Raw genomic sequence first — 13,158 nt, 5'->3', positions numbered from 1 at the left:
GGTAACTTAATGAAAATTTTCTAATGTTATACGCGGTTTATTTTTTGAGATCTATTAATTAACAATCAAATCATATAAAGTTAAGTATTCCTTTTATTGTAGCTTAATAATTATAAGTTATCATACACTTATAGGTGTAAAGGTATAAAAAACTCACATATCTCAGTTGAAGCCGTTCTTCACCTATTATATTAAATCAGAAATGGATTATTTCCAACGAGCAAAAATATCCAAGACATTTCCAAAACATCACAAAGCACTAATATTTCAATGTTAGCATACGTATAATTATAATGATTATACATGAGAGGGCGTTATCTGGCGGCGTATGTCGCGGTAACAGCGTGCCGATAACGCGGCGATACCGCGGCGCGGCGTACGCGTGTTGCCGACAAGCGATCGCACGTAATGAAGCGATACGCTATCACTCGACACGCACCACACCTGTGCCCTGATAACGTAAGGCTGTCTACACACGAACACCTACGCTTACATTACTAACTTATAATATTTGATGTACTTAGCGTGATATACAAAAGTATCTAGACTATAAATTAATTAAAGTATACATAAATATAAAAATGAAACATCCGTAGTCGTTATTCACAATGTCTTCTTCAACTTATCCCGACTATCATTCTACCTGCGACGTTTTTTCTCTAGGCCAACTATCTGAAGTTTCCACGCAGTAGTTACCGCTACAGAAGTTTGCAAGCCACCTTTGCTGAAGTGTAGGAAGGAAGGACATCTGTAATATGCTTGTCGGCGCACATCAAACGGTACATTTGATGTCGGAGCGTGCGCGCCCGCCGCCCGGTATTACCGAGCATTGCTCACTTTACTTAATTCCACGTCTTTGTTATTAACTTCTATGTTTCACAAGCGACCGACATTATGTTTACTTTTGATTAAATGTATTGTAGAGTTAGGTAATTAAAAATGGCAACGTTAGAAAAATTACTCGTAGAAAATATGGACGACAGCCAAAAGTCTAATAAAATGTTTAAAAATTGTTGTAAATTTATTAATTACAATGACAAGCTACACATATGAATGTCTGTCACAGTAGCAACAAACTCTTGTTCTTACAAGTTGTACAGAATCATTTGTCAGTGGCTCTTTTGCTTGCAGTTTGCAGCACTCTGGCGGGCGCCGCCGTCGCGTCGGGCAACGGGCCAAACTCACAAGATATGCAATACCTTATTTTAATTATTAATAGTTAAAGTTTTAACTTAAAAATTACTATTAAACTATGAGTCTTACGTAATACTAGTTATAATTTTATTAAGGAAGTACTAACAGTTGCCTGCCATTTTACTCCCGCGGAACTACATAAACCATTCGGGTATAATGTAGTTTTCCAACAGTGAAAGAATTTTTCAAATCATTACAATAGTTACGGTGACTATTCAATGCAAAGAAAAAATTGAATCTTTTCGCTTTATATTGTAATAAATATGAAAAAATATTTACAACTCTGTGTAAACAACTCCTTACAGAACGAAGTGCAAATCATATCTGTGATAGCATATTTTACCATCGGGCACAGATTGTATCTTCCACGTAAAGGTATCAGCGGATCTCTGTTAACGTAGGTATGTACTTAAGTGATAAATAAGCGTAAAGAGACACTGAATTTCTATTTAGCACTACAGTTGTTTATTTCTCTACTTTTCTACATCTATGAAAATACCAAGCTAGTAATAGCTATCTATATGATATGACCATTTGAATTGTAAACAAGCTTTACAAAAGCTTTATTATATATTGTAATATAACCGTCACTTCTGTGGCAAACAAAGATGGAGTCTGTGTGGCGCGGCCAAGGCGCGGAGAGGGAGAAGCTGCGGCCGCACTCACGCAGCATTACGTTATTCTTAATTTAATTTCATTAGGCGCGGGCGAGATTGTTGCGGTTTTACAGCGGGCCGGGTGTAATTGGTCGTATGCCCCCGTGCCCCCGACGCACAATGGTCGTCGTGAAATTATTGTACTCGTAAACGTTCAGGTGTGGCTCAAATTAAACAAACTTAAAGTCATGAAAGTGTGTAAGCAAAGGTGTGAAATTATGATAATATAGGGATCGCAGGAAATCCAGACTACAGTGCATAGCGGGAGATTGTTCTCTAAAAATATAACTTAATATAAGTTATAGAGAGTAGGTAAGTTATGATATCCGACCGCAAGTACTAGAAATATTTTGGCCACTAATCTATTTCCGAACTATCTTTGCCAAAATGTAAACCAAATTTGTCGGTACACAATCACTTGTCCCTTGTAACACCTGCAATATTACGATGCAATTAAACCGAAAACGATAATAACAAATAAAGATTGCGAGAGTATTCAGTGTGTGGGCGACAGGGGGCGCTGGGCGCTGGGCGCGTAGCACAATAAAAGGCGGGCGTCGGCTAACGGTCGCACATTCAAAACTGCATTCGGAAGTGAAATTTTAATTCGTGGCGACACATGCCGGGCGCCAGAGGACGCGGGGCGGCGGAGAGGGCCATTGGGGGAGGAGGCAGAAGGCAGGGCTGTCTTCTGTTATGTATCAAACAGGCAGAACGGATAACTTGATCCCATAAAAAGCGACATTTTTCAAATGAACAGGAAGTTTTTTTATTTGTTAAAAATTAATTTAACTGAATTCAAGATTAAACAGTCATTAGCTACTCTAATTAAAGGAGAACGATTTTATCTATTTTAGTACATAAAACGATGTTTGTTATTTATGACTTTAGACTTACACGTTGAGCCAAGGTTCTACGTTCTTTTGGAGTTTTCACGGGAAAATATTATCAATATATTTGTGTATATCCAAAACATAATTTCGGTGTCAACCCTATTTGGGGAGGTAATTAAAAAAATGTGTCCCAGTTCATTCGTGCGAGGCCAGTTCGACCGCAGCCTCCCTCTACCCTCGTCCCCCTTCCCCTGATTAATAATTGGTGTGCAGAGGCTAACGTAGAGTATTTTTAATTAGCGGCGAAATGTTTTTACAGCAGCACATTTTGCCCGCACAGGATATTGCAACGAGACTATCAGAGGCAACATTAGCTACCCAATTTAATAAAATACCTCATACATGATGATAGTAACATTAACAAATACTTAGCCTAATATTAATGCTATTTTTTCACCAAAAATAGACTGCATTTTTCTAACAATATCAATCTAAATAAGCATAGAATATGATTTTTTTTGTAAAATTAAAAATAAGATTTTAAATTAACTTAACTAACTAATTTTAAATTAACTATATCATGTTAATCTATGTTAAAATCAATAAGCATTATTTCAAAGGCTTTATAATAGAGACAAATCATAGAGACATGTAAACAAGTAATGCAAACATTGATCTCAGCAGACTGTGTAACCAAGGTGGGCATCGCTAAGGCGTTGACCGACATAGTTTCAGGCTTAGTGCTATATATTGTCATTACGTTTGCCTCGCCCAATATATCTGTTCACATTTCAATACCAGCTTTCCTTAGAACAAGGATATCAGTCATTTAGTATGACTAACTGATGAAAGACTATTTCAATCAAAATATTTTATGCAATTTTTTTAATGTCGTGATATGTTAACTGTACACTTCTAGAGTCATATAAACACAAACTTGTAGAGACACGGTGTCCTAGTTACATATATCCTATACTAGCTGTCGCCTGCGACACCGTCAGCACGTTATTAAAAACAAAACTCCTGGCTACGTTCTACATCCATGCCAAATTTCATCCAGATTCGTTGAGCCGTTATTGAGATACCTTCAAACAAACATGCATCCATTCTTCCATCTATACAAACATTCGCATTTATGTTTTTAGTATGATTATCTATTCTACAGCTGATCAACCGCAGAGTGCTCTTAATGCAATATTTTATAGTGCCGTTATAAATTACATTCACAAATTTAAGATGTGTGCTTGACTAAAAATAATGATATAAATACATTTGTGATATGTGTATGAGATTATGCGTCGGTTTCTGAGAGCAAAATATTACTAATATTATGAAAGCGAAAGTTTAGATGAATGGATGAATGGATGGTTTGTTTGAAGGTATCTCCGGAACAGCTCCACGGTTCTTGATGAAATTTGGCACAGATGTAAACTGGTAAACTGTGGTTTTATTTTTCAATTACTCGCCGTTAACTAACGCCGTTACAGTTAGTCTCTTTATAGAACACAGAGATAGCAATATGTTTTAAACAGAGATTTTGGTCTCAGAAAACCACGTTATATGATTATATTTATAAAATGTCCTATAAATTTCCTATAATATAATTTATCAGTAGTTCTCTGAAGTACTGGAAATGTTCGTTATCAGAGTGTTACCGACGGCTGCGGGGATATCGCGCGGCGCGGGCTTACACAAACTGCACAGGCTTATTAATTTCTGTAATGAATCGTGAAGCATTATATAGTATTTAAAAATAAATATATTAGATTCTAGATAGAGATAAACTCAATAGACCGACGTTACAAAATAGAAAATAAACGCGATAAAATCCGATAAAATCTTATTTAATTTCACTTCGCATTAAAACTAGAAATGATTATCGTAGTATTCTTTTCAGTTTAAATTGGTTTGATCAAATTTAAAAAATGTAAATGTTCTAGAACGACAACAATTGTTTTAAATCTGTAAAATGACCAAATTAATTCAAGTTGATAAGTCGAAATATTCGTAAAGAAAACTGTGATACGTCAATTTATTTTTCAGTCTTTTATATTTTAATCACTTATTTTATAATTAATTAATTTTGTACAAATAATATTAAACCTGTATAATCAATTTGTTATCTCTATATATTAATAAGGAAAGTGTAACAAACACACGGGGACAAATAATTAGCGTAAAGCTTGCGTTTATCTCAAGTGGGCGATTAGAGGGCGTTAGTGTAACATCGTGGCCGCTATCATCGCGATGATAAGCCACGATATTCATTATTAGCCTCGCAAAGTGCCCTACGAATCTATATCAAGTAATTACATTTGCTGCCACACACACACACAAGTTAGTCATTTTCTGAGGTTACACATACAACAACGTAAAGCGACGACTATTCTGAAAAGGTATATTTAAATTCAAGCGACCACCTGAATTCACCAAAATATCAAAGTGACCCCTGATTATAGACATACGCAACTGCGAAGCATTGCCTACCTTTAATCTACGGAGAAAGAAGAGAATATTTTTCTTTATTCTGCCTCCGTCCTCCATCAAATCCACTTCCCCTTCCCATCCTTTGCTTGTAAGAAAGAAGAAGACTAAAATTAGACCTCCGGAACGCACACTCATCAGACGAAACGCGGAATTACTTCCACTTGATGCCTGTCTTCTTTGTGTTCGTGGTATGTCAACGGACGAGCCGGACAATTCGTGCAATAGATGTTGATGTTGCTGGCGTCTACCACTGTTAAAAAATGTGATGACGTTTCGGCTTACTTTGTAACGCAATATACGCCGTTTTAAACAATATCCGTGGATGGCATTATCTGTTCATTATTTCTAACTAAGTTCTAACTTTACTGTTAACATATTGACTAGTAATAGTTATCTTATTAAAATCATGCAATGTGAGATCACACAAAGTAAATTTAAAATAAATGAATTGTGGAATTTTGATTGTGTAAGTTTATAATTGATAAAATAGTTAGAGAAAATTGAAACTTCATTAACAATTTGTAAGATTTAATGTTTTACTTCTGTTAATTCTAATATCTAAATATTCTTATTTAAAAACTGTACTCCACTGAACTGAATTATAAAAAAACAAAATAAAAATATCCGTAAAATTTAAAATATAATAAAATTTTAAGTTATCCTATTTTCTGATCATTTAATAAATCTGAAATGTATTAATCAGGGCGTACATTTAGAATGCATATACACATTAAAATGTATGCTACATTTAAATTAATGCTTTCATTTTTTATAACAATGCTCAATCAGTTAATTATTTAATATTTTGAATACTTTTAAAAGCTTTAAAATTATACTTCACGTAGTATTTTTAATCATATTTATTAAAGAAGTTATAATACAAAGAAATTAACAACGCATTTATTTCAAACTAACTCTCGTCCGCGACTCCGTCCGCACGGTTTCAAAAATACAATTAATAACCTATAGGTAGCATAGTAGCCTATATGTTCTTCCAGACTATGTTCTACATTCATCAAAATGCATTCAGCCGTTCCGGAGATATCTTCTAAGAAACATCCATTCAACAAAATTTTCGCATTTATAATATTAGTAAGATTATTCAAAATAATAATGGATTAACTTGTTAATTACAACAATTTAATAATGAAATGAAACCCCAATGACTCGTTACTACTACAGTAATAAACATCAACGTAACCTTTAACGTAAAGCGCCGTCGGAACATTATGTAGCCGGAAGCGGATACATGCCCGACGCTAACCCCGACGGCCGCATTCACTTTACTTGTAACTTTTAACACTTTAAACCAATTTATTTCAATTGAACAAGTATTATATGTTACTTTATGTTTAATAAAGAATGGCATCGAAATAAATTGATTTAAATTTTAATGTTATCAATGTGTATACGAGTATATACTTATCTTTGGTTAATTTTGTTACATTTTTAGAAAACAACGCAAAGATTAGTCACAGTTTGATAATTTTATTAATATATCGGTACAAATAGCTCTGATATATTTTTTATAACTACTAAAGTATTTAAACATGTATTATATTACTGGAAATTAAGTCTATTTGGTGAAAATAACCTTACGCTTTCTAAACTACTTTTATGTAATTTAATAATGTAACCATCTGTGCCTATTTAATTTGTCTATACCTAAATTACTCATTAGACAATATGTAACAGTAAAAAGGTTTTTGTGTGACATTTAAATGGATAGAAATGTATGAAATAAATATCAACTATTCATATCAATTTGGATTAACATTACCTTAACCTTCTTCCTATTTAAATTTTATCACAACATTAAGAAACATACTATGTAAAGTCAATATAACAAAATAGAACAGATTAGCGGTGATTCTTTTAAATAGGCATTACTATTTATAACGGTAACATTACATATTCTCTCACCTAGCAAAATAAATCGTCAAACATTGACCGTTAAAATGCATGTGTGACACTTTAGTGCGTTGATGTCTTTTGCTCACTCCATTTGAAATCACTAATTAGTCGTTGGTTGCTAGCTAGTGTAGTACTCACTGGATTGCAGGCGGTCCCTCCAGGCCATGGGGTTGGAGACTAGGCCCTGGAAGCCGGGCCAGTAGAGCGGCTTATGCTGCAGGTAGTGCGCCATACCCGCCGCCGCCGCCGCTAACGATAGACGCGGCGCCAGAAGTCCCGCGCCCACGCCCGCGCCTGCCGGGCCCACGCCCACGCCGCCCGCCGGTCGTGAAAGAATGTGATCGATGCCATGGGGGTTGGGCGCCGGCGGCGGTGCCTCCGCCAGCGAGCTCAGCGCCGCCAGCGGAGCTCCGAAGCCTCCGTCCAGGCCACCTCTCGACAGAGGAGGAGAGCCGCGAAGTTCCGACATGTTAGTACTAAATGTTCACAGCATCAGACACTGAGTCCCGAGGGCGCGCACGTCGCGACACGTTAGCACAGAGACATGGCGGCTGCTGTGCGAGGGCACCGCTCGCGGCCGCGCTCCGATACCGAATGAAAAGCTCACAGACCGGATACAAACAGAAAAAAACTATATGGAGACCGCCCAGTCAATCTAAACCTTATATCGAAGCGCCGCCCCCGACCGGCGGCGCGCGAACACTGTGCGTCTCGCTCGCCCGCGCTCCGGCCAGACAAGGACGGCGCAGGCGGCGTGTTAACACGATAGCGTAGATTTAACGAATCGCTATTTAATAGCGCTTCTTGTCTCTTTATAATTAAGTCTGGTGCAGTTTTTGCGGAGCTGCTCCCCCCCTGCGCCCCGCCGCTCCCCCCGAGACCCATTGTGTCCGGAATAATAAGCCGCCTCGTGAATAGGACCGTTGGCCGCGTGCATCCGGATTCCGGATCGTTTGTCGTTAGATAATTTATGTGACAAATATTGTATTAATTGAGAGCACTCGATCCGGACGGAAATAAAACTCCCCGGACATTAGCGGCCCCCCGCCTCGCCTCACCCGACCTCGCCCTGCTCCCCGGACACACAAAACAATGCATTTCATGGGTTTTAACGCATTTACAAACAATTGCCTGTCTAGGTACTAGTTAATTTAAGTATACAGTAGTATTTAAGTAGAAGCGAATACAATCAATATTCAGTTATCTGATGCTATCATTTGCAACTTTTTAATTTTAAAATAAATATAAAATAATAAAAGTCAGTTTAATAAAAAGCAATTAAGAATTTTCCAATTATTCAAACTCTATGAAACTTTATCATCTAACTGATATAATTTTCGTCTGCACCTTGCTGTCCATAATCCTTTAACTTACCTATTAAAAGCATATAACGTGTTATCAAAATGAGGTCTAAACATAATCTGTCCAATTAATGGCGACGGTCACATCCGGCAAGCGGCAGCGGCAGCGGCAAGCTCTCACGCATACAAAGAACTGAATTAATGAAAAACTCGCGGGCCAATTGTACCACAACACCGAGTCAATTTTATAAACCCTTTTTAATCCCTAATGGCTGGCATTAACCAAAATTAAAAACCTCTTCCCCTAATAAATATGACGGTACAATAAATAAATATAACAATAAACGATTCCGGATGAAAAAAACGAAACGTGTGACAAAAGGCTGCCCTCAAAAGCTCCGAGCACAAAACGCAACGCAGATAATGATAGCTAATGATAACTGAGCTTTTATGTTCAATTATAATATCGTTTGAACTTATCTGTGTTCAAATTTCATGCAATTTTTATTGCCTTATTAAAATAATAATTCTATATAAAAAATGTCTCATTCTTTGTCGTGTAAACTTTTAATACAAATATTTTTTTAATTGTAGTTAACAACAAATTTACTATATAAGTATTGTAGATTTGTAAAAATTTAGTTAAACGTTATCTATGTCAAAAAAAAAACTACAATATTTTTTGCGACATTTTCGAATTTATTAGACGACATGGATATTTTTCTATAGTCTTTTTAAACCAAAAATTTGAAATATGAATGTTTTTAAGTTTTAAGCATGCTTTTTAATAAATTTTGAAGAAAAACGTAGTTAGGTACTGGTGAGTGTGAAATCTAGTTATTGAAATTAGCCTGCCTGTCTGCTGATAGATGGATCTGGAATTTGGTACACATATTTAGTTCTCATGTCAAAAAATAATATTAACTATATGATTAACAACCGTTTGATTTTTTTTTATTAACGAATTCTCTATAACTTACATTAATCAATGCAAGTAATATAAATAAAGTAGGTAATAAAAAATACCAATGTGATTTGAATATTTCTGAATTTTCATCTTGCATCAGTTAAAAGTAATCTCAATTCATAAGCTCCGACATTTTTTTATTTCTTATATGCAATTTCAAAACAAATTTGGTAATTTATTTATTAAAAATTAAATGATGAGTGATATAATAGAAAAGAAACATTCTTAATTTAATTCTTTAGCAGAAAACACATCCAAGAAAAACACGCCCAAGAAAAATAAAAAATAAAACATCAACAGAAACATCGAAGATATATTTGTCAATAACGACAATAGCCGTGCCGTGTGTGCGAGCACCAATATATATAACATATATAACAAACACAAAGCAATCTATTCACGATCTACCAAATAATCTCTCTTATACATTTAAATTGGCAACGTTCAAATAAAAAGCCGATTCCACGCAATATTCGCGAAAGCTCCCAACTTAAAAACGACTACAAAAACATCAGATATGAAGAATCGACTACACTCCCGAATGTATCAGACAGAGAAAACTTTCATAAAGAAAGAGATAGAGAATAAACCGGCGCTCCTATTGGTTTTAACGACATCTAAGATTCCGCCCAGCCCCCCCTGAAAGCTGCCCACGTGTTTTTGTTGCGTTCAGATGGTTTTCAGATGTCGGCCGATACGGACGTGCCAGCATAACTTTGAAACTTTACAATTTACGTTCTATTATTTAACTTGTAAATAAATATTCCTATACACAAAGATGATCACTAATTTATTTTCTTTTTGTTATATTACATTAAATCTACATCTCCTACAATATTTAAAAATATACAAGCTGCGATTCGCAGATGTGCTCGCTTTTGGTTCCTACTTTCCTTGCTATGAGAATACATGAGAACATTACATGATGGCATATTTATGTATATTAATAAAAGTGGAGAGTTTGTATGTAAAATTGAAAAACATAAATTTTGGTCCATCTGTCTGTATTTATGTTATGTCCCCAAGTCCACGTTTGGTCCGGGTAAAGCCCGGATCCGTTGGACCGATTATGACGTGAAGGTAACTGATGCTCGCGGGCATATTATAGTCTACTTTTTTTTGCGCTCACGTAGTTGCAGGCGAACGCTAGCTTATCATGGAATTGCTAAATAAAAATAATTTTACTACTTCTAAGTATACATTATTGCCCTTTCAGTATATCAGCGGGGTATGTAGCAATTAACAATAAAATATTGTCTTATTGGAACCTGAAGAACAATTCCATATTTTACTTTGACTTCGACAATCAGTAACGTATCGAAAAACATTTTACATTTAAAAAATTTATTAACTGGTATAATTGAACACAATTATGTACATATTATTTGTATCAACATTAAAATACGCGCTGATATAATGTAACTAAATGAACCTTTTATTATTATTAAGAAGGAAATTGTTTCCCTTTTACGAATAAATGAGATAGGGTTTTAATATTTAATGAGTGTAAACAAAATTTAAATCATCGCGAATGTATCATATCACGGCCCAAATTAAATCAGCAGGGCCTTCATGTCGGTGTTGGAGCGCGAGGGGCCCTAATTTCATTATCTAGGGTCCCGTCCCGCGGCCCTCGAGCGTTATAATATCTTTTGATAAAATGAAATGATTCCGCTCGATTAACCCTGAGTTGAGCAAACACGGCGACATCAAAACGAGCTGCTAACCTCGTTAACTCTCCATCACATCGCTGCATTATCTCATTTAAACTTCATTTACTTTGCTTACATCAATTTATTTAAGTGACGAATCGAATACTGATATGATTATACTAATTAAATTCAAGTATCGTTAAAATGACATAAAAATTAAAATTGTTAACAAAAACTTACTACTCTACTACTAAACTACTCTAAGAAAAAGACTAGGTTTTTTTACGGAAACAATGTTTTTTTTTTATCTTGTACCCTTGTGCAATAAACAGTAATCATAATATAAGTGGCATTGTATAAAGAAGCTTACTGAAACATAGACTTAAAAAAAGTAATTACAGTCGATAATTGTACCTACAACACAACGAGTGCAAGTGCAGTGCGTTTGCCGCGTAATGTTAGCTGCAGGTGCCGGAAGGGGGCGACACTGTGCGCCCGCGACGTGATAGTGTTGCGCCATCTATCGATATAACTACATTAAAATAACAATAACAAAATTATTTTGTCGACAAATCGATTTTAACCTTATCTGGCTTAATGTCTTATTATTTCAATTTATGTGTCTAAACTTCTCGTTGTCACAACATACCATACTTCTCAAAAATGCTTTACTAACTTTTTGCTACTTTTAACTATCACTGGTACTTTCTATAATTTTCCAGAATACAACCACTGTACACAACATAAGCTTGTGGAACATTTATCGATATGTAATTAAGTAAAATGCACATCACTATTGCATTCGGAACGCCTCGAACACATTTATTTGTCAACTACCAGTGAGCGTATTGAGTTGAGCTCATTGGCCATTGGGGCAGGTAGCGGCGGCGGAATTAAAAACAATAAATTGTGAAACAACGCGAGAAGTTCGCGATTAAAAAACTTTAGCCCTGTTACTGCTTATTGTTTATTGTTTACAGTTAACATTTAGCGCCCAAACACTTGCTAAGTATAGCGGTGAACGATAAATTATGTTCGCCTTCGAAATTTGCAAATTAAAAACCTTAATTCCATTTCATAGAAGTGAAGAGAATGTATAAATTGAAATTGTTCTTATTTGTGTTATGACAAACACGAAAAGTATAATTTTATTTATAAATTCATTGAATATCTAATAAAAAGATATATTTAAGCGGTCGATCGAATCCGATCGACTAATGAATGAGACATCGATAAAAAGCGATGTTTACACGTGGACTGTTGTATATATTAAGAGCGTACCTATATGTACGTGGTATTAGATAATCTGTCGAATAAATGTAGACAACGCATCTGAAATTGTGTATGTCTCCATAGGCATCTCATCTCATAGACATGCCCATGCAGCGGTCACTTTGCTATATAGGCGTATTCAGGTGACGGCTTGCTTGTTAGCCACATAATGATATAAAAAAATCTATCTGCTATTTGCTCATTACATATTCCTTGTATCGAGGTGGTTATTATCAAATGTTACATCAATTTTATTAACATTCTCATCATTTCTTTCACAAAATCTTGGAATTACCGAACATAATAATGATTGCAGCCATCACTAGTAGTAACAAATGAACATTTTAATGATTGTAGTTGTGTTGTATTGCTGGAGGCGCGGTTGCGGAGCTAACGAGGCCGGCCGTTGCTAATCGCACAATATTTCCTCTGGACCCTAATCCGCTAATTAACCGCCGAGCAAAGACCAACTTCGGCACTTCAATGTATAAACGCATAAACAGGAGCCGCGCACACAGGGTTGCTGAAACACAGAATGACATAAAACAATACGTAGAGTAACTAGCTGCTGTTAGCTTGCAACAATCACCAATGTGTGTTGACACGAATTGAATGTAGGAAACTATACATCATCGTTCCAACTTTTACCAGTAAGGAAACATGCTAACACTATACATGAATCTATGAGTATACTTAGATATAATTGTTAGTAATGTGTAAATTGTCAACCCTATCAGGACATTAAGTGGCGCGCAGGGTGCGGCGGAGGGTGCGGCGGAGGGTGCGGCGGAGGGTGCGGCGGTGCGGGGGTCATTACAGCGCGTTACCAGTTCCAAACGTTCGTGTTTCATTATTATTCGGATAAAGTGTAATTAGAAACAG

The 13,158-nt window shown here is 35.9% G+C and overlaps 1 protein-coding gene across 1 annotated transcript in view; it reads right to left on the bottom strand.

The window, feature by feature from the left end:
- Positions 1 to 7,553, bottom strand: part of LOC106715538 (homeobox protein Nkx-6.2) — a 40,539-nt gene extending 32,986 nt beyond the window's left edge. The window contains exon 1 of the mRNA XM_014508839.2: positions 7,223 to 7,553. Coding sequence (XP_014364325.2) covers positions 7,223 to 7,553 — 331 coding nt within the window. The remainder of the gene's footprint in view (positions 1 to 7,222) is intronic.
- Between the last annotated feature and the right edge of the window lie 5,605 nt (positions 7,554 to 13,158).

This window comes from Papilio machaon, chromosome 18, assembly GCF_912999745.1.
Source record: "Papilio machaon chromosome 18, ilPapMach1.1, whole genome shotgun sequence".
Taxonomy (NCBI): Eukaryota; Metazoa; Arthropoda; class Insecta; order Lepidoptera; family Papilionidae; genus Papilio; species Papilio machaon.
The sequence above is the reverse complement of the archived record's forward strand: the minus strand, read 5'-3'. Positions and strand labels throughout refer to the sequence as shown.